At 46.8% G+C, this 21,379-nt stretch overlaps 7 protein-coding genes across 7 annotated transcripts; 4 read left to right on the forward strand and 3 right to left on the reverse strand.

The window, feature by feature from the left end:
- The first annotated feature begins 4,266 nt into the window (after window positions 1–4,266).
- BO79DRAFT_179914 (feruloyl esterase B precursor) lies at window positions 4,267–6,180 on the forward strand. The gene is made up of 4 exons (XM_025680064.1): window positions 4,267–4,635; window positions 4,690–4,738; window positions 4,804–5,756; window positions 5,810–6,180. The coding sequence occupies exons 1-4, from the start codon at window positions 4,292–4,294 to the stop codon at window positions 6,132–6,134; spliced, it is 1,671 nt and encodes a 556-aa protein (XP_025535948.1). The 5' UTR covers window positions 4,267–4,291; the 3' UTR covers window positions 6,135–6,180.
- Window positions 6,181–6,405: 225 nt separating this feature from the next.
- On the forward strand, window positions 6,406–7,526 carry BO79DRAFT_240092 (SGNH/GDSL hydrolase family protein). The gene is made up of 4 exons (XM_025684989.1): window positions 6,406–6,596; window positions 6,653–6,692; window positions 6,758–6,836; window positions 6,896–7,526. The coding sequence occupies exons 1-4, from the start codon at window positions 6,458–6,460 to the stop codon at window positions 7,418–7,420; spliced, it is 783 nt and encodes a 260-aa protein (XP_025535949.1). The 5' UTR covers window positions 6,406–6,457; the 3' UTR covers window positions 7,421–7,526.
- A 1,062-nt stretch (window positions 7,527–8,588) lies between these two features.
- On the forward strand, window positions 8,589–10,330 carry BO79DRAFT_258655 (uncharacterized protein; the record flags this gene model as incomplete). The annotated part of the gene is made up of 2 exons (XM_025686316.1): window positions 8,589–8,790; window positions 8,865–10,330. 2 exons carry the CDS (start codon window positions 8,589–8,591, stop codon window positions 10,328–10,330), a joined length of 1,668 nt encoding a protein of 555 aa, XP_025535950.1.
- A 120-nt stretch (window positions 10,331–10,450) lies between these two features.
- BO79DRAFT_201651 (putative isochorismatase family hydrolase) lies at window positions 10,451–11,357 on the reverse strand (the record flags this gene model as incomplete). Its single annotated transcript, XM_025681591.1, has 4 exons — window positions 11,256–11,357; window positions 11,177–11,192; window positions 11,060–11,113; window positions 10,451–10,976 (listed from the first exon to the last, which is right to left on the reverse strand). The coding sequence occupies exons 1-4, from the start codon at window positions 11,284–11,286 to the stop codon at window positions 10,451–10,453; spliced, it is 627 nt and encodes a 208-aa protein (XP_025535951.1). The 5' UTR covers window positions 11,287–11,357.
- A 199-nt stretch (window positions 11,358–11,556) lies between these two features.
- Window positions 11,557–13,607, reverse strand: BO79DRAFT_240095 (bifunctional hydroxyethylthiazole kinase/thiamine-phosphate diphosphorylase; the record flags this gene model as incomplete). Its single annotated transcript, XM_025684990.1, has 8 exons — window positions 13,517–13,607; window positions 13,314–13,423; window positions 13,087–13,263; window positions 12,902–13,037; window positions 12,439–12,852; window positions 12,007–12,383; window positions 11,861–11,961; window positions 11,557–11,811 (listed from the first exon to the last, which is right to left on the reverse strand). The coding sequence occupies exons 2-8, from the start codon at window positions 13,411–13,413 to the stop codon at window positions 11,557–11,559; spliced, it is 1,560 nt and encodes a 519-aa protein (XP_025535952.1). The 5' UTR covers window positions 13,414–13,423; window positions 13,517–13,607.
- A 1,864-nt stretch (window positions 13,608–15,471) lies between these two features.
- On the forward strand, window positions 15,472–17,127 carry BO79DRAFT_49117 (translation initiation factor eIF5). Its single transcript, XM_025689329.1, has one exon. It carries the CDS (start codon window positions 15,588–15,590, stop codon window positions 16,860–16,862), a length of 1,275 nt encoding a protein of 424 aa, XP_025535953.1. The 5' UTR covers window positions 15,472–15,587; the 3' UTR covers window positions 16,863–17,127.
- Window positions 17,128–17,322: 195 nt separating this feature from the next.
- BO79DRAFT_290081 (uncharacterized protein) lies at window positions 17,323–21,057 on the reverse strand (the record flags this gene model as incomplete). Its single annotated transcript, XM_025688848.1, has 2 exons — window positions 20,941–21,057; window positions 17,323–20,892 (listed from the first exon to the last, which is right to left on the reverse strand). Exons 1-2 carry the CDS (start codon window positions 20,971–20,973, stop codon window positions 17,323–17,325), a joined length of 3,603 nt encoding a protein of 1,200 aa, XP_025535954.1. The 5' UTR covers window positions 20,974–21,057.
- Between the last annotated feature and the right edge of the window lie 322 nt (window positions 21,058–21,379).

Genomic DNA, 21,379 nt, shown 5'->3' on the forward strand with positions numbered 1-21,379 from the left:
CTTAAACAAAAAATACTAATAGAAATTTTTTTTTTAATAAATTTTAATAATATTTATCTCTATAGTAAGATAGCAGAATATAAATATAAAATTATAAAATTTATTATTAATTATTATTTTAAATTTTTGATACTGTCAGTATATATTATAAAATTTATTTAAATTAATATAAATAATTTTTAGATATTTAAGTATATTAATTATATTTATATAAAAATTTAAAATATTAAAATAAAGTTAGAGAACTAGATACTTTCTAATATTATTTTTATAATAATTAATTATATAAGTTTATTAAACAGCAGCTATATTTAAATAATCTATATTAATTTCTAGCTTTTATTATATTATAAAAAATTAATTTTTGAAACTAATAATTTTACTATTATTAAATAAAGATAAATTAAAGATTTTTATTAATTTTTTAGATTTAAAAGTCTTAGCTGCTTAGTTATTTTAATTATTAAATTAAAAAAACTAAATAATATATAGATTATATTTATATATTATTTTATTATAATTATTATTAAGCTTGTCCCGCTGGCAGATAGTCTTATATATTTTTATTTTTACTTTTTTTATAATACAGAGAATTATATTAAAGATTTTATCAGGATTCTTTATATATAATTTATAAAACTAATTATAAATAATATCTTTTTTATTATTAGGCTCTTTTCTCAGTAAAATTATTAAATATTATTAAAGATTTACAGCACTCAGTACTGATTTAATATAATTTTTTCTAATTATTATAAGTATTTTTATTAATTATTTTAGTTTAAGTCTTGGTCAGATTATTTTGTCTTAATTATATTTAATATTATTAAATATATATAAGAAATAATACCAGCTGCTGAGCTAGATAACTGGTAATATATAATATTAATTTAAAAAATAAAAAATAAAATAATACTAGAAATTATATAAAAACTAATTAAATAATTAAATTTAATATTATTTAACAAGAATTTCTAATATAAAAAAAGAAAGAAAGAAGCTCAGGAAGAATATATAATTATATAAAAATAAATAAGCTATATAAGACAGGTAAACAAAGCAAACAAAACAGAAGTCACATGATCCTGAGATGTCACTCGCCGTCACAATTATTATACCTGTCTTGTCTATTATAGTCAGAATAAAAAAGATTTATTTAAATAAAATATATATTTAATATATAGAAAGTGTCTTGAAATTAGTTATTTTTAGTATAGAAACTACTTCTTAGCATTGATAATTTTTTAATAATATTCTGGAAAAAATTTAAATCTATTTATTAGCTATGATAGTGTCCATTATATTTAAAATTCTATATTAATTAAAATATATTAAATTATTACTGTGTTACTCTTTCTTAATTAAATTATTCTTATAATATTTATTTCTTATATTATATTTACTCTTAGTAAGTAATATAATTCTGATCAGATTATTTAAATATTTAATTAAGATTTAATATTTATTATTATAATCTTATGATCTCAGCATTCTGCTCTTTAACTTATTAATAATAAATATATTATCTTTTATACTCTCTTTTTTTTATATTTATCTTATTAGTCTTATATATATCTGAGATATTATACTTATTTAATACACAGTAGAAAGATCTATATTTAAATTTTATTATAATATTAGGCAGTTTCTTAATAATATATTTAAATTAAAAAAAATTAATAAGACTGATATTTATTATTATATGAATTTTCTAATATCAGTTCTTATTTAAAATAGATATAATTCTAGATATCTTACTAATATTTATTATATATAATTAATTTATAAGATAAGTTACTGGATCAGATATACCAAGATCAGATATTTTATTTATCTGGTTATATTATTATATATAATATAGTAGAATCATAGTTTATTTATAGATTTTTATTATTTAAGAACTATACAGATAAAGAGTATTATTATTTTAGATATTAAATTTAATTAAATTATTTTTTCTAGTATTATCGCCTGACTCATCACAGATTTTTCTAGTATTAGAAAGACTAGAAATGGCTTTATAAGAATCTATAATATTTATTATTTCTTTTTTAGTATATAAAATATAATATTATTACTAATAATTATTTTATTCTTAAGAATTATAATTATAAAAATTTAAATTTAATAAGTTTAATAAGAGGATATCTGACAGGTTAGCTTTTAATATATAATATAATAATTAAAGATTAGGTCAAGAAAGTTCTAACTTTTTATAAAATATTTAGTTAATACTTGATAGTAAATACTCTCTTTTTAGAAAAAATAATTAAATATATAATAAAAAATAAAATAACATGTCTTCATAATCATGAGATATAAATTTAATATTTATAAGAAGATTATTAATTAAGATAATTTCTTTTATTTAGACTTGTTAAAGATATAGATAAGATAATATTTTTTTATTATATTAATAGTTATATATAGTAGTTATAAAGAAGAGAAATACTAGTATTATATTTATAGTAAAGATGCTCAACAGTGCTTGCAGTAAAGATATTTATAATAAAAATACTTAATTTTATTATTACTATTAATTTTATAGTTCTTAAGAACAGTAAACTTAGTCTTTTTAAAAATAATATAAATCTTCTTTTTATATTTCTTATTATTACCACGTAGACGTAACACCAGGTAGAGAATAAACTTTATTTAGAAAATAAACTCTGTCTGGATATTATACTTTATCTAGATATTATAATCTGAAAAAGTATAGCTATTCTTAAACTTAGATATTATTAGTTAGAAAAAATATTTTTTTTATATATTCTACAGACTGCAGTTTATTATACAGAGAAAATAAAGATATTTTAAAAAATATTAAAATATACTACTAAGTTGCTCCGGTCTGGAGTAACTGATCTAAATTTATATAATAAATATAAAAAAGAATTCTTTTTAAAGTAGAAGTAGATAATTAGTTATATCTTATCTAGAGCTATCTAATAAAAGATAGTAGAAGTATCTTCATTACCTCCCAATCAGGAAGGTACACTGCACACACCACCGTGGCGTACCCTCACAGCTTACGCAAGAGAGTCAATAGTTGACGCCACGAGAGGAAACGTGGCGCTGTGGGGAGCCAGTTGGATTATGTGTTTGTTTCCCACAGGAGGGGCGTGTTGATATCTCGTTCTTGCTGAGGAGAGCTTGTGGGGGTGAGGGAGAAAGGGCCTTTGTTCTTGTTGAGCGGTGGGATGGATGGGTGTGTCTTGCTCGTGTCTCCACTGGGTGTTGGATGGTGCTGTGGGTTGCTGTGGATGTTGGGTTCTATTAGATAGGTGTGATGCTTTGTGGAGGGGATCGTGGAGTTGTGGTGGATTTGTGGTGGATGTGCTGTGGAACTATATACTAATGCTTTGGGTGAGCTGTTTGCCTGGGGATGAGGTGTGGGTTCACTGGGTTGGTTACTGAGTAGAAAATACTAGGATATGTTATCGCTATAGATTACTAGATTAACCTAGGTGCGTGGTTGTATTTATGATAGTACTCAAAGTGATGATATCTGTTGCAATATCACCCATTCCCATCTACCATAAACAGTATGATGGATTTCATTGATGATATCCCCTTCCACACCTCATCCCACACCCCGTTGACACCCAGAGAAGGCCAAGCACATCCAACAGTACCGATTTGTAAGGCTGAATGCCAACAATTCTAGCCGCGTCAATTCCACGCATCTGCCAACCCAACAGCGTAACAGAACCGAGGATCATCCCCAGACCAACATCAGCAATGATCATCCTCCGCACTCTCCACACCCCACGAATTTCTCCACACTCGTATCTAGGGGTCACCGAGGTCATATTCTCAATCCTCGTGGGATTTGAAATCAGGCCAAGAAGCAACCGTGAAACTCAACAATGAATTACCTCAAATCTCCCGCAGGGACCGTTGAAAGTCCCTGAAACAAACTCCCCCGCATTTTCTTCCCCATGTTGATTCTCCGGTTCACAAAAGCATATTGTTAAATGTTACTCCGGCCCAGGGTTCCTGTCATTGTTCCTTAAAAATAATACGAGCAGGGATAAATTATCTCAAAACTTACTTTTGTCCATCATAGCTGCCAAGTTGAAAGTCAGTATGATGTCTATATTGCATGTGCAAATGATCCTTATCTCCGAGAGTGGAGTCGGGGATAACGCGGACGAACCCGACCAGAACGGTTAAGCGCGAAAAGCTACTCTGAGCACTCAGCAGGCAGCAGAGATGCAACCCACGCAAGAGCTATGACGATCTTGGTGTATTAGGAGAGCAGAGCTGAAGCTTATAGAACAGCTGGAAGATGTTTCTCCTTGATCTTCTCCAGACGATACTCCTCTTCAAGGTTCCATTGCTGAGCCAATTCGCGCCACCCCGTCGGAACCCCACCTCTGGCGGCGCATTCGATTGCTCGGCCGACGCTATTAAGTCATTGCTGCCGGAGGGGTCGAAGGTCCTTTATGCTTCTCATTATGATGCTGATGATAGCTTCACTCCTCCGCTTGAGCACAATTCTGGCGCCTTTAGGATCTCGTCGTATGTGCTGCCCAGGAGCGCTTGTATCTTTCAGGCGAATTTGACACTGCCTGGGGAGACGGAACATAGTGTGGGGGTGATGTTGCCGGATGATTGGAACGGGAGGTTCTTGTATGTATTTGTTGGATTGTTTGGTAGGTGCATTGTGTGCTAAGGTGTGTACAGGACTGCGGGAAATGGGGGGTTTTCGGGAAGTGTTAGTTGGGGATCTATTGTATGTTCAGTCCTCTTCTTTCACATGAGACAATGAAGAGACGCTTATAACGATGATCTGGATAGATTGACGCCTCTTGGTATGGGTTCGCTGCTGTATCGACGAATACAGGCCACGAGAGCTCTGGCGCCGAATGGGCTTACCATAACCAAGAAGCTCTCGCCAACTGGGGCTACAGGGCCATGCACGATGCAGTTGTCAATGGCAAGTCTGTGACGGAGCAGTATTATGGAAAGAAGATTGCCTACAGTTACTACCGCGGCTGCTCCGCGGGTGGAAAGCAGGGTCTCAAGGAAGTTGAGATGTTCCCCGACGATTTCGACGGAGTGATTGCTGGAGCTCCCGCCTGGTGGACAACCCATCTGCAACTCTGGAACATGATTGTCGGTATTTGGAACTCACCAGCAGACTCCCAACATCATCTGTCGAACGAACATATTGATCTTTTGGCCCACGAGGTTATTCGCCAATGTGATCCCCAGGACGGGGTGGAAGACAATATCGTCATGAATCCGGATGCGTGTATCTTCCATCCAGAAGCTCTTCTGTGTGCGGATGACGCTGAAGATCCCTCCACTTGCCTGAACACAGAGCAGATCAAGACGGTCTACAAGCTCCACAACGACTGGGTAGAAGCAAACCACACATTCGTTTTCCCACATCTCACTCTGAGCAGCGAATGGAAGTGGAGCGGCTTGGTTTCTTCTCCATCGAGACTGGGTACTGACTACGTCAAATGGATGCTTCAGCTGGGCGATGATTGGAGATGGGAGGATTGGGACCCCGAATTGATCGAGTTATCAGATGAGCTGAACCCTGGAAACGCCACGACCGATGACTACGACCTCTCCCCTTTCTATAACAAGGGAGGCAAGGTTCTCCATTATCACGGCTGGTCAGACTGGTCTATCGCTGCAGGTTCGAGCATATATTTCTATGACCAGGTTGTCAATGCTTTACGTCCAAAGGGGATAAACCTGGACGATTTCTATCGCTTCTATCTGATTCCCGGAATGGGGTAAGACTATCGCCATACTTGAGCCATATGCCAACATTTGCTGACATACATAGTCACTGCGGAGGCACATCAGATTTGATGAATGCCCCTTGGGTCATTGCAGGCGATGGCCAGTCTTCAAGCCTTGGGAGGGATGGAAACGTCCACAGCGTACCTGGGCACGAGGATGCAAAACACGATGTAGTCCTTGCCATGATGGACTGGGTGGAAAATGGAACTAGTCCAAATGAGTTGATTGCGACAAAGTTCGTGAATGACAAGAATCCGGAAGAGGGTGTATATCGTCAGCGTCCATTGTGTGTGTATCCTGCCGAGGCTCAATACAAAGGCTCGGGGAATATTGACGCTGCGGAAAATTGGGAGTGCAGAGAGCTGTAATGGCACTGACACTGGGGACAACTTTGTGTAGATGATGCTTTCGCTCAACGGAAGACATTTATGTATATAAACTCCAAATAAATTGTTGAAATGACCCGACCTTAAATTTGAGAAGCTTTTTAGAAAATGGGCCAGCTCGTTGGTGGAGAAACTGATCAACAGCGGCCCCTCCGTTTATCGGTTATCGGACTTTCTGTTATACTGCGAGCCCCTCCGTCCGCCAGAGTCCCCGCACTCACCAATTCAACTTTCTTCATCTTTCTTTCACCTTCCCATAGACACTTTTTTTTTGCTAGACAAGCGCGCCATCAGCATACACCACAATGTCCAACACCGTTGCAGCTGCCGAGGAAGAAGGCGTGTACACGCCTTACGACCAATTCTTCCTCTTCGGTGACTCCATTACCGAGTATTCCAATGCTCAGGACATGGGATTCGGGTTTTCCCCAGCGTTGCAGAATGGTAGGCAATCAATTCCCACTCCCCTCTTTCTACAGACAGATATTGATACCTTGTAGCCTACGCCCGCCGCCTGGACGTGGTGAACCGTGGACTAGCGTATGCTCCTCAATAATAGGATTGAAGCAACAAATAAACAACAACAACCACTGACTCTTCCACAGCGGATACAACACCCTCCATGCCCTCAAAGCCTTCCCCAAGTGCTTCCCTTCACCAGAGCGCGCCAACGTCCGACTCATGGTACTCACCCCCCAGCACACGCCCTCCCCATAACCCTCATAACTAACAAACAAATCCAGACCATCTGGCTCGGCGCCAACGACGCCAGTCTCCCCGGCTTCGAGCAGCACGTCCCCATTGAGACCTACAAGCAAAACCTCAGAAACATCATCCAGCACCCCCTCACAAAGGCCCAGAATCCCCGCATCATGATCATTACTCCTCCTCCCATCAACGAGTACCAATTGGCCGGGTTCGACGCTATGAAGGGGAACCCCCATCCGACTCGGACTAACGCGCACACCAGGACGTACGGTCAGGCTGCGCGCGAAGTTGCTGCAGAGTTTGGTCTACCCGTTGCGGATGTCTGGAGCGCGTTCATGTCGTCTGTTGGGTGGAAGGAGGGTCAGCCGCTGGTTGGGTCGAGGGATTTGCCTGAGAATGCCAGATTTGCTAGTCTGTTTACGGATGGCTTGCATTTGGCTGCGAATGGATATCGCATTGTGTTTGAGGAGGTTATGAAGACTATTCAGGAGAGCTGGCCCGATCAGGTGCCGGAGAACCTTCCTTATGTGTTCCCTCCTTGGGCGTTGGCGCCGAAATAGGGGCTCGGCTTGAAACATTGGAGATGCTTGTGCTAGTGCTACTAGTGGGAGTACCGTCTCATCGGCTGTGTGGTATACTGCTTCGAATGGTGGATAATATATAGAGAACTGATCATCTAGAATAAATACTAAGAGAACCGATGCACAAGCGTGGAATACAATAGAACACAGTACCGTTTCAGCCAGCTGAGAACATCGTGAATGTGGATTTTCAAATCAGAAGCAAAGGACCAGTCGATTCCACTGTCTTTGGCTCCATTGACAAAGAATGAATAGTAGCAAAATAAGGCCGTGGATGAAAGCGGTCTAGATCCAGTGCATGGCGGCCGCTGGTTGGCTGGCGGGCCATGGATTGCTATCCCCTCATGAAATCCGGTCCGACGGCAACTTCCTGCCTTGCAACTTCTCTTCCCCCCATTCTGTGTTCTTCCTCTCCACTGTGCCTCTCTGCTATCTACTCGACCATTTCTCCGCTCCACCCTCCTCACGACCAAGAAAAGTGTTTCTGCCTCTGCCTCTGCCTCTGCCTCTCTTTTAGCGACATTCTTTTTCTTCGACTCCTTCCTTCGCAAAGAACATCCCCAGAAATCCTCCGCCCATTCCTCGCCTCCCTCGATCCCCTTCACGAAAGCCGACCATCGCACGAACGACGTTATATTGTCTCTAGTACAGCTCTCCCACAAAATATCTCCATCTACGGCTCTTTATAATCAACTCGTTGAACCTTGGAACAACTCCGCTGTCGCCTGGCTCTATCCCGCATTCCCACCATCTTGGGCCAACTTCCGTCCGCATATACCATAAACGCTTTCCGCTTCCTTCCCGCCGCCGTCGTTTGTGTGGCACGATCGTTCGAGTCTTCTTACCACAGTACTTCCGCCTCTAGGTTTTTTATATGTCTTTGATCAGATCCGCGGATACTCGTTCTTAGCAAACCGGGTGGACGGCCGTTTGGCCGTCACACAGCACGAGGGAGGAGGATTTGAGGACAAAGCGGGCTATCAGAAGCAGCTGGACTAGGATAGCAGTTATTGCGGAGAAGTGAATAGTATCGATTGGTCAACGGATTTGGTCGGTCTGGTCTGGTAGACACCTTTCAGCCTTCTCTTTCGATTGACGTTCTCGTGTGTTGCCACCATCCAGCGTCTCGTGTTACTTCCGTCTGGATATGGATGCCCAGTATCCCTTTGCCTCCCGCGACGATATCTGGCGCGTTTTCGAAGAGCTGAAGGAGCTCCACGCCACACAGTTCGAACAGGCGGAGCGTATCGCGAGACTGGAACGACGGAGGGACGAGGATGCAAAGCTGAGGAGTGTTTGGGGTCCTTTGTCGCCGTTTCCTAGCTCCGTTGGGGGCACAATCCCCACAGGTGTGTGATAGTTTCTTCTTCTGGATCTTCGCAAGCATGTGGTTCGAGCATGGCTGATGCGCTGTCTTCTGTAGAGCCGGTCTTCCATACCCCCGCGGACGCTTTCAAGGGCTTCGATCAGGGACACCATCACGGGGCCGTCTCTACAATGGGTCTCGACAACGAAGAGGAGCCACGACGAGGCACTTCCAGGGCAAACAGTGTGAGGTTTGATGAAAGTGCCATCCATGGGTACTACGGGCAGGCCAATCGATCTAGCAGTGAGCTGCCACTCCGCACCGGCAGCGGTCTCGGGAGCCATCCCCTGACAGAGCGGTCCTTGTCTCATCGGTCAGATGGAAGGCAAAGCTCTTCCGGACACTCCCACCACTCTGCTCGTACCAACAGCCTGGGCCTTGAGACAACTAGCAGGATGATGAGCTCTGTCGGTGGTTCGCCGCTCATTCCTCCGCCTGGACTGTTCCTCCTGGGCCCTGTGCCATGCATCATTCGGTGCTGGCTGACTACAACCTTCTCCAATGACTCTCTCTTGTATGCTGCTGTCTGCTCGGGCTCGTATAGTTCGTCACTAGGATACCCGATGGTCCAGACACTCGGGTTGGCGGATCAAGTTGTGTACGAGGGGGATGTGCAGTACATCAAGCTCCCAATTTACCTACCTGAGGCTAGTGTGCACCAAGCCTCTTCGCGGTCCAGCAGCCCCGAACCTCAGGTGCCTACCTTGACCGTTCGGTTTCTAGTTCGCGAGGTTGAGCCGGGCGATACTGCGATCCAGATTGTCTTGGGAAGCGATGTCCTCCGGTCCCACAACGCTGATGTGCTCTTTTCACAAGACAAGATCATCATGGTCGATGATGAGAGGAACAAGGTATCCATTCCCTTGGTGCGCCCCGAAGATGATTCGGTCTTCAAGTCCTTGTCCACGATGTCCGATGCCACCCGCATCGGCCGGAAGGCTCGTTCTGTCCACGAGGACATCCAAGCGGATACAAACGGCCATGCAACGTTTGGCGTGATTGGACGTCCTCCCAGCCTCTCTCGCCGGGGTACCTCCACGTCTGCCTCCGCAAGGGAGTCTCTTGAGGGCTCCGAGGAGAGTCGAAAGGCTCGCCCGGAGACCCAAGAGCTGCCAACAGACACTGATACCCAAAAGGAGCCAAAGTCCGCCACAGAAGTTGACGCTCAGGCGAGTGGCCCAGCACGGGTGGAGGCAGCCGGAGTCTGGGGCTCGTGGAAACGCGAATCCAAGCCAGACCCGAACGCTTCTGCTACGGGCAAGGCCACCCGTGGCCGTACGATGAAAGTACTGCGGCCCACGAAATCTTCTACACGGGTGCCTACCGCCACGACCGTTCCTAGTAGTTCTGGTACCGACTATGCGGCGACCTCAGGGCCATCCCAGCCCGCGTCGACCCGAGCGTCGCCTGACGGGACACGCACGAGCAAGCAGTGGCCCAGTAATCCAGTTGGCGGGGCGTCTGCATTTGGCTGGCTCAATACCACGCAGCCACCGGGTCGGACAGCAATGACCCCTAAATGAAACAAATTAGGGAGTTACTTGTATATCTCTTCCATGACTTGAGACAGTCAGTCTAATTGACGTACCGCATACTGCATACCTCCCTCGTAGCATACACACACTATATAATAAACCCACTACTTAAATCTTAGCCAACCCCTCCACCGCACCCCTCGTCTCCTCCTTCATCTCCCTAACCAACCCACTCACCCCCCTAAACCCCTCATGTCCAGCATCCCCCAACATCTCAAACAACAAACTCTCGCTCGTCGTCACTATCGCCCCCGCATCCCTCATCCTCGCCACCGCAACCCCCCTCTCCTCCTTATTCACACTACTCACCCCATCCAAGCACACATACACCCGATGTCCTCTGCGCAGTAGATCCATCGTCGTCTGCAACACACAGATATGCGTCTCAATCCCCACGATGATCACATCCAATGCCTTTTCTCCTTTCTCGGGGGAGGGCAGCACCGCTTCCATCTCGGGGGTTATCATTGAAAAGAGGGTTTTGTCCAGGTCGGCAAGTACCAGTGGGTTCGAGGTTAGGTGGGTGGTGAGTTCGGGCACTGTAGGGCCGAGTTTGCTTCGCGATTGGGTCGTGATGTAGATGGGGATGTTGAGGGGGGTGCTGGCGCGGAGGAGTTTGGTTGTTGTGCTTATACTATTTCATGTGTTTGTTGGCTTTTGGGGATGGTTATGGTTTGGGGCAATGGGGAGGGGAGAGAGGGGAGGGGGTAGGCGTACACTTTGGGGAATTCGTAGATTGCGTGTCGGAATTTCTCTTGGAGGTCGCAGATACTGGTTTTGGTGGTGTTAGGGGGTTGTTTGGGGGAGTGGAATGGGGAAGGTGGAAGGGCGTACAAGAGGGCTGGGTTGTCTGGTTCGGGGGTTAGTTAGTTGGATTGCTTAGTGGTGAAAGGGGGTGGGGTGGTGGACGTACTGATGCGGGTTACGCGGGATAGGGAGGCCATTTTGATTGCTTTGTTTGGAGGCGTTCAATGGGTTTGGAATTGTTGGTTGTAGGTTTGAAGGAGAGAAGTAGTTGTGATGAGATGAGAATAGAGGAGATAGGAAAAGCGGGGAAGACACCGAGAATTGGAGGTCAGGTGCGGGGAAGTTGGTGCCTGGGTTATCAGGCAGGATTTTATTTATACAGCTTATTCTAAGTATTAAGTGGTGGCAACTGCTTTTGATTATCCAAGTCTATAAATCAGTTCTAATTTTTATCCAAATTATCCCAATTACAGCTGTATTTCTTCCACCTTTGCCCGTCCCGCGAACCAGCTGTGGTCTCCTTTCAGAGCTGCCTGGCGGATGGCATGCAGCTCGTCCAGGAACGCCGGTACGAAGCTGCCCGGTCCCTTTACGGTGTCCTTGGATGCCGCGTTCTCGGCGGCAATCTCGTACATCAAGATACCGGAAAGCACGGCGAGGAACTTGTCCTTGGAGTGCGTGGTCAAGAAGGCACCCGAGACGGTGCCTACGGCACAGCCGGTCTGGATTTCTTTGTTAGCATACTGTCTGTAATTGGTCGTGGGGACTTACGCCTGTCACTTGGCCAAGAAGCTCATGGCCATTGGAGACCGCGACGACGCGCTCTCCGTCGCTGAGGTAGTCGGTGGCGCCGGTGAGGAGGACGATGTTGTCTGCTATGGTTAGTTACGTTCTGTCAATTCGTGTAATGAACTCACGCTCTCTCCTGGCGAGATCACGCGCCAATTGGGCCTTTTTGTGGCTGTCAAGGTTGCTGGGACCGCTGTCGACACCACGCTGCATGACGCCACTGCTGCCATACACCTGACGGATCTCGCCTTCGTTGCCCTTGATGAGGTCAAAGTACCCGCCGGACATGAGCTGGGTAACAGCTCCACGGCGGATGCTGGTGGCTGCGGCGCCAACGGGGTCGTACACCACGGGGTTGCCGCGCACGTTGTATGCTTTCAGGGCTTTCAGGTAGTTGGGGATGCTCTCGCTCGTGAGGGTGCCCATGTTGATGACCAGGGCACCGTCGAACTGGCAGAGATCGACGGCTTCGTCTCCGTAGGGTGACATGATTGGTGACGCGCCCCTAGATATCGTTGGCAAAGGTCATTGGTTGCATGGGAGCTGTAGGGGAGAAATACATGGATAGTGCGATGTTGGCAACAAAGTTGGCCACAACATAGTTGATCATGTTGTGTACCAGGGGGTGGCCCTTGACGACTTCCTGGACCACCTGAGGCACCTGTTCGAGCAGTGCGGAGGTCTCACGGACAGGGGTGACAGCCTCGCTCCGGACGAAAGGGGGAGGGCTTGAGACGAGCTTGACGAAATCAGCAGCCGCGGCCTTCGGGTCATCTGCAGCCATGATGGCGCTGACGATCGCAACGCCATCCAGGGCCTTATGGGGAGCGCGGGACTGGTAGAGAACGCGCTGGACATTGGAAGCGTTGATTCCACCAATGGAGACAGTTCCAACATTGCGGCCCGACTCCGAGATGGCCTCAAGAATGGCCTGGGTTCCGGCTGTGCCAATGATGGACTTGGTGTTGGTTTTCCTGCTCTCGTCAGTCATGCACACTTCTTCAAGGCTGGTCGGGGTCGTACGTCGGAGTAGCGAACATGGTGCCGATTCCGAGGTAGTCGGCACCTGCAGCAACAGCCTTCTGCGCCTCCTCGATAGAGGAGGCACTTATGCCGATGATGGCATTCTCGGGGAGAAGCTTCTTGGCTACCTCGATAGCTGCGAACAGTCAGAATACGGCGAGTAGACAGATTAAGTCCGGACATACCCATGTCATCTTGGCCCAAGTGAACACCCTCTACACCAGCAGCAAGAGCGACGTCCACGCGGTCATTGATGAGCAGAGGGACATTGTACTTCTTGGTGATTTGGTGCAGTTTCTTGGCGGTCTCTACTTGAACGCCCGTGTCACTTTTCTTGTCTCTATATTGGACAATCGTCACACCTACAACCAATCGTCAGTGGTAAGAAATATCCGGGCAATGAACAACTCACCTCCTTTGACAGCTTCCTCGACGACAGCACACAAGTCACGACCCTTGAGGATGGCCGGGGTTGAGTCGGTGACCAGGTATACCGAAAGATCCAGAGTCATTTTGTGGGAACTGGTTGGGCTCTGGTTAGATTCATGTGACGCACACACTAGACTGAGTACTGCCAGCTTTGTGGGATCTAGTGGACGAGACAATAGTACTTACCGGCTATATTCAATTAACTGATAGTACGAGTCCCACGATGGTCACAACAGTATATTGGAGGCCCACGAGTCACAGGCAAGCGAGACTTGGATGGTGTTGGGAAGAGTGGGGGTCACGGCCGAAGTTAGTCATGGCTACCCTTCAACATCATCTCCTCCCATTCTCTCGCTTCTGTCTACACTATGGGGGTGAGGATAATTGTTGCCTTCATGTCTTCTCACTCAATGATACCATACTTAAATTTTATTATATTAATGCACGACCTAAAGGACGTTGGAGCTAGTCACTAGTGCTAACGCATTAAAATTTGCTGATGAATGTCCATTCTCAGGATTGAGATTGATGGTATACTTCACGATCAATCATGTCTGCTCACGAACCTACCAAGAAGGATACTTGAGCTAGCACCTCCTACAGATGCATCAGGGAATGCTAAGTGGCCAGCTGCATCATTAAGTACTTCACCCCATGGCTACAGTGAAAGTTACTGATGCAGCAGAGTTGGTGTTGTGCTGAAACTCCTGGCTCCACTTCGGATGGCGACAGTGCTCCGCCGATGGCCGGCGTCTGCTCGTGCTTCTCACCCTGGACCAATGATCGGATTGTGCAGGCTCACACGGTCGCACAGTACAGACCAAAATATCTACCTAGAGAACACCGACTACCCGAAAGTTACCCCAAGAGTTTGCCTTAGCCTGTGTCTCCGGCTTTAAATTAAGAGACAGTCTATGCAGGGGTACATTTTGGGACTCGGACAGGCAACGACAATCCCATTGTATCTCTACTACCGGAAAGCATCAGCATGGTGAAGTCATCATATACTACTCTCAAAAGTAGTCTGGCAGTCTCTACACTCTAAAGTCTAAAGACACTGAAGAGTCGCCGTGCACCCTACTAGTTAGGAGTCGGACCCGAAGCACTGGGCTTGCAATGACCAATGGGTTCCACTGGAGAAGGACAGCACTGTCTGTACGCCGTTAGCAGACACAAAGCCAAATGATGTGCGACCTGGTTCTTCTCAAGTGAACAAGCCGAGTGACACTGATCCCTCTACCAAGAGAAGGAGAAGGTCCAGTTAGAGTAAACAATAATTGGGGAAGTACGAGTGAAGCAAGCGAAGACAAGAAGACCGAAAAAAAAAAAAAAAAAGACCGAGACAATTAATATGGAGATAGTATTTCTGCCCTCGAGCAATATGAGACTTTTCCTAATGAAAGTGGCGCCTGGAGATGCCTCGGCTGACTCAGACGCGCGCATTTTTTCCTTCTTTTTTGCACTCGCCGTTTTTTCCGAATTTTACTGGTTGGGAGCCTTAGCAAATCGGCTCGGACTTTTCCCTTTTTTTGTTTGGGCTTTCACTTCCCTTTCTTTCCTTCTTTTCTCTCTCTCTTCTCTTCTTCTTCTTCTTCTCTTCTTTCCCTCTTCCACCCACTTTCCAACTCATCCACCTTTCAGGTTTTTCTCATCACTATCTCATCGGCTTTGCAACGCTCTTGCGTATTAAAAGCTCTTTCCGCCAGGCTACCACTTTCGCCTGCTGGTTTCCCACACGTTTTGTTCACGCTCAAACCACTCTGGTTAGTTCCCTTCGCTTCCCCCCTCCGGCCCCTGCTGTCAGGCCTCCATCAGTATTACGAAGCTGACCGGATCGTCTTGCTTTCCTTTTCAACAGAAGAACCACCCGTTGGTTTCTCTCTCTTCCTGCCGGAGAAAGCCACTGAAAAACAGAGTCGGTCGAGAACTTGTCTATGTATTCGTCCTGCGTCAGAGATCTCGATCACCACCTGCCGCTCAAGCTGCAATCGTTTCGCTTCACGTCGAAACCTTGTAGTATACATTCGAAGTCCTGTGGCTGAAAGCTAAGGGCCTGCCGTATTCGCTGTGTCCATCATTCGACTCAACTAAAAAAATTTCGATCTCAACAACCGCCATCATTCCACCAAAATTAGGAATATTCCACGCATGTCTTGTTTTGTCAAGATATTCCTGGTCCAGAATCCCTCCCGCTTCTTCTTCATATAACCATCTCGTTTAGTCTCTTGAAGATTTCACCAATCAACCAACCGTCATCATGGCCACTGTCAACATTCGTCGGGATGTCTCCGATCCCTTCTACCGTTACAAGATGGAGCGTCTCCAGTCCAAGATCGAGGGCAAGGGCAACGGTATCAAGACCGTTGTCGTTAACTTGAACTCGGTCGCTCAGTCGCTCAGTCGCCCTCCGTCTTACGTGATCAAGTACTTTGGCTTCGAGCTGGGTGCTCAGGCCAACGCCAAGCCCACCGATGATCGCTGGATCATTAACGGTGCCCATGATGCCCCCAAGCTTCAGGACTATCTGGACGGCTTTATCTCCAAGTTCGTGCTGTGCAAGAAATGCAAGAATCCGGAAACGGATGTCATCATCAAGGATGAAAAGATCTTTTTGGACTGCAAGGCCTGTGGACAGCGCTCCGAGGTCGACTCTCGTCTGAAACTGAGCACCTTTATCATCCGCAACGGCGCGCAAGGCAAGGGAGGGAAGAAGGACAAGGCCTCGAAGAAGGCCCGTCGTGATCGAAACAAGGATAAGAATGACACCGCGAATGGCGACAAGGATGGCAGCCCCGGAGATAGCAACAACTCCGAGAACGGTGATGAGGAGAACGATGTCGCCCTGGAAGCAGGCAGCGATGACGAACTCACTCGCCGTATCAAGGCCGGTGCCAAGGACATCGAGGCCGAGGAGATCGATGATGATGAATGGGCCGTTGACGTGTCGGAGGAGGCCGTCAAGGCTCGTGCTAAGGAGCTCCCCGATGATCTCAAGCGCTCCTTGGTCCTCGAGGATGGCGACGACGAGGGTGCCGATGGCCCCTCTGCCTACGATGAGCTTGGCAGCTGGATTCTCAACGCCGCTTCTGAGAAGGGCGGTGTCACCGCTGTTAGCGACGTCGACATCTACATGAAGGCCAAGGAGTATGGCATTGAGAACAAGCACAAGACCCTTGCTGTTCTGGCCCAGACCATCTTCGATGAGAAGATCGCCAAGCAGGTTCCTGCCCGTGCTGCCCTGCTGAAGAAGATGATCACCTCCGAGCGCCACGAGAAGGCCTTCCTTGGTGGAACCGAGCGCTTCGTTGGCAAGGATCACCCTGAGCTGATCGGCCAGGTCCCCGCTGTCCTGCTCAAGTACTACGAGCACGACCTCGTCTCTGAGGAGACCCTCAAGGCCTGGGGTTCCAAGGCTAGCAAGAAGTACGTCGACATCTCGACCAGCAAGAAGGTCCGCAAGGCTGCCGAACCCTTCCTCGAATGGCTCGAGAACGCCGAGAGTGAGGAAGAGAGCGATGAGGACAGCGAGTAGATCAGTGGCTCGGCTTGCCGTGCCCTCTGTCTGCTCAGTGGACAATTTTCGGGACCTATGGATTTTGTCGCGTGATTGCTTCGTTCCAACTGATCTCCGCTCTTTTCGGATGTGATAGTTTCGCTCTGCCTATTGTTTGTTCCAGAAGTTGAAATAAGCTCAAAGAAAAAACATTGGTTTTAGGTAGCTGCTAATCAATCGCCCTGCATAATTATGCCTTGATCGTCATTGTTTTCAGTAGACCATGTAAAGTTTTCCACTTATTGCTGTTACTAGACACAATAGCCCCATCCACTTCTACATCTCCGTCGCTTCGGTTGAATACCCTGAAGAACAAGAGCCACCTCGCTACAAGTATTACCGAACCAGACATGACAAAATACACAAGTAGTTCTAATTTCTACCTACACTATCCAACACAACTCCAAACACATCAACCTTTTTACTATGTATGATATACCTAAAACGCCACCTCCGCAAACCTCAATCCCGTCCCCGGCATAGCCCATCCCTTCAACGTCTCCTCTTCCTCATCCTCAACAACCTCACAAATCAAAGGCGCTCGAGCCTGACCCCTTGTGGTCACAGTAGCAGTAGTAGTAGTCCTCTTACTCTTCTCCACCACCCGCCTGACCGCCGCCCTCTCCTCCTGGAAAATAAACCAGGTTAGATCGGCATTCCACGTCTCCATAGCCTGGATGACATTCTCAATTGAGTCGATTTCCACGCTTAAAGATGATGTTGCGGTTGCGGTTGCGGTTGCGGCTGCACTCTCTGTCGGTTGGGTAGTAGGTTTATTGCTGCGCGTCCGGGAGGAGTAATACTCCGGTCCAGCATACCGCACTATCCATGCCGCTAGGAACTCGCAGATCTTGTCTCCGATGGATAATGGTAGGCGGACGTGCGTGAGGAGCGTGATGAATAGGGGCACTAGTGCGCGCCAGAGGGCGTGGTGGGGGGTGAATGTGCGGGTGCCGTGGGTGCCGGTTGTGGTGAGGGAGAGGGAGGGGGTGAATGGTGATGGTGATGTTGATGTTGATAGGGTGGTGGTTGTGTTGGTGTCTGGTTGGGATAGGGATTGTTGTTGTTGTTGTTGGGCTCGTCTTTCCATGGCCTTTTCGGCATCTTGACAGACTTTGTCCCATACGCGCGTGTAGAGCCGCTCCCAGCGGGGAAATTCGGTTTCGATGCGCGAGGCCATAAAGTCGCCTGCGGTTTTGCACATGGTTTCGATGGCTTTGCAGGCTGTGGTGGTGACGAAGGTTTCTTCTTGGAAGGAGAATTCGGTGGGGGAGTGTTTGAGGGTGGTGGTGATGAGGTCGGTGGATTTCGGACCTGTGGTTGGTTGGGAGGTGGTGAGGGAGGATGGGAAGCTGATTCGGGAGGATACGGCGGGCCAGAGGTCGTTTATTAGTGGGAGGAAGCTGTTTTCGTGCGCGGCGAGGGTGGGGAAGACGTCGATGAGGATGGTGAGGAGGGAGCGGCGGAGGTAGGGGGATGGGGAGGAGAGGTGGGATGGGATGGATTGGATGATGTGGAGGAGGAGGTTGTGTGGTTTGCTTAAGGGTTTCTCGCTGTCTTCAGCTTCGCGGGGCGGGGGGAGTGGTTCGTCTGGATCGTCTTCTTCTTTGAGGAGGTCGTCGATGGTGGTGTTGAAGTCGGATGCTTGCTGCTTGGGGTTCTCGGGGTCCTTTGTCCAGGGCTTTTTCGGGTGTGGGATTATTTCGTCGACGTCTCCGAGGTCTTCGGTTAGTTTTGCACGCTTTGCTTTTCGATTGGCGAGGTCCTGGATGAGGGTAGAGATCTGTAGTCTTTCGTATGGCTTCTTATGGTGGTCAACATTGCCGTCTTTGCCGTTGTCGATTGCTAGGAAGGACGGGCTTTTGGTGCCTTCTTCGACGATGGCGGCTAGAGTCCGGAACATCATCTCGACGAGTTTGGGATACCCATGGTACATGTCGAGTATGCTGAAAATGGAGTCAACCAGGTCGTCGAGGTAGGGAATGAGTCGCACGCCGGACAGCTTGACCATCATTAGGAGAACCTGTGGTGGGTAGGGTGAGACGTCAAAGGTGTTGAGCTTTAGAGCCACGGAGTTCACAAGATAGTCGACGTTTTCAACAATCATTGTGCTGGCATCTCCATAATTGCAGGCCGTTGTAAGAATGTTAAGGCACGTCATAGCATGCCTTTGGAGACTCGAGTTGCTGGATGCTAGTAGTTGAAGGACGGGGTATAATGCGTCCATCAACTCTGGGCGAAAGGCCTCCCCGAGCTGCTGGGCCTGAAGGGCAACAGCCTCTAGCGCAAGTGCCTGTACCCGCCAGTCTCTAGACTCGTCGACTAGGGGCTCGTTGAGTATTGGTAATGAGACATAGTATAATTCTTCGATCATGCCAGCTCGTGACAAACGTTGACCTGAAGGTTCGAGCTCATCCGTGGAGATGAAATCATCGAAAATAGATGTGAGTTGAGTGTTGCTCTTTAAGAACGTGAGACCTAACCAGAGAGGTGCAATAAGAGCATTTCCCCTCTCCTGGTGAACTCGGTTGATAATCAGACGTGTGATCTCGCTGCCAGACTCAGATGCATTGAGTCTGATTATCATGGATTGCAAATCATTCAGCGTTTGTTGCTGGCTTCTGTGCTCGAGAATGACTGGAGGAAACGAGTCTGATTTGACCCCATGATTAAGTACTTCCAGAGTCTGGCTGTTTGTAACATCAGAACTGAGAGGCTGGAGAGCATTTGTTGAACTGTTCAGAGATGCAGCCACACTGTCGCAAATGCCTGACGCTAGGCTAGCTGCAAGGAGATCGGAACCGGATTGTACCTGCGACAAAACTTGAAAGGCAGTTGATATCTGCTTAACAGCCCACTGCTTCGCCGTTTCGTCGTTGCTCTGCATGGTCCTCGGAAAGGCAATGACCCACGTATGAAGAGAGTTCTTCAAAGAGTCAATCACGGCTGGATAAGTGGTGGCATGATGTCTAAGTGCAACGAATGCCTCATTCGGCACCTGCTTCTCATCCACGTTCGACAATACAACAACAGTCTCAATGATGATGGGTAGTGCCTCCTGCAATGTTTCCTGGCAGTCTTCTACTATCATCAAGCAGAGTTCCAGCAGTGCTGTCTGCACCTCAGGCCGGTCATGCCGCCTTACTTGGGTAACATTTGCAAGAGCAAGTTTGATTTGTGTAGCAGTAGCTTTGAGCCAAGAGGCGTCAAGAACCAGCTGATCATCTGAGCTTTGGGAAGAGGCTGACTTCTCTGAACTTTTGGAAATTTGATCGTTCAGTACAGTCCTTAGGAGGTAGTTGAAAATCTGTAAGCAGACCGACAGAAGCTTATACGATCGCCGGACCTGAGTCGACGGCTTTATGATCTTTGTCAGAGTTGAGACTGTCCGTGGCATTATACTTGCCAGCACTACTCTATCTGTGATACGCTGAAAGAGTGCTTGAAGCGCTTTGGCTGCTGAACTGCAGAGTTCGTCTGACCCCTCATCTGCGGCACCTTCGAGCATGAGATAGACCATCTGGTCAACAATAGTTGCAGTGCCGACTTCATGGTAAATAGTCTGCTTAGCAACAGGTCCATCTAGAACATTGAAGATAGTGAGAAGGCAGTGGAATCCCGCAATGGCGAGCTCTGGTGACCGAGTCTGTGTTGAATTGGTTTCACCTGATTTATTCGGCGTGCCACCCACGATCAAGGTTAACAGGATGATGAGCTGCTTGCCCATCTGTGGCGACAAGCGCCTTCCCCATCCTTTCTCAACAAGAATGCGCAGGCACTTGACGGAAAGTTCCAAGCAGTTGACAGGAGACCTTTGAGTTTCATTGAAGATATGGCACAATGGGAAGAACGCATATTCTGCTAACTTCTCATCTAGAGCATCTTTGCGAGCAAGCTCGTCCAGTACGTTGTACACCGGTTGGAGGGCTCGAAAGACATCGTTTGGAGTCGCTTGTCGCCCACGGAATCGCAGGCCCACCGAGCTGAGCTCAACACATGGTGGTTTAAGCTTCTATTTATTAGCAAGCAACTTATTGCAATGAAGTACACATCATACCTTGCTGAAAGCTTCCTGTCTAGAGATCTCCATTGGTAGGATCAGAGATGCTATCGAACTAGACGTGCATTCAATCGCTTAACAGCCATCTAATATGCAACCCAGATATGGAAGATGCACGACTTCGGGCCAAATGCTGGAAATCCGAAGATGGCCGACGCTGCCTTACAGACCAGGCCATTATCGATAGTTTCTCGCCGCCTTCGCCCCCACATTCTGCCAATGATATAAGGCGGTGTGTTGTGGGTGTTTGCAATATTTGACTGCAGCTCTTCGCTTCGCTTTCAACAGATCACATTGGACTCCATTATACAGAAATTACTATATCTATACAGACATTTCAATATTGGCAGTCCGTCAACTCTTGTTTTGGCGTTGAATTCAGCTGCAAGTGGCATTGGTTTTCCCTGCTACATTCAATCACGTGACCTTAATGGAT

This window comes from Aspergillus costaricaensis (genome assembly GCF_003184835.1).
Source record: "Aspergillus costaricaensis CBS 115574 unplaced genomic scaffold BO79scaffold_34, whole genome shotgun sequence".
In the NCBI taxonomy this organism is placed as follows: domain Eukaryota; kingdom Fungi; phylum Ascomycota; class Eurotiomycetes; order Eurotiales; family Aspergillaceae; genus Aspergillus; species Aspergillus costaricensis.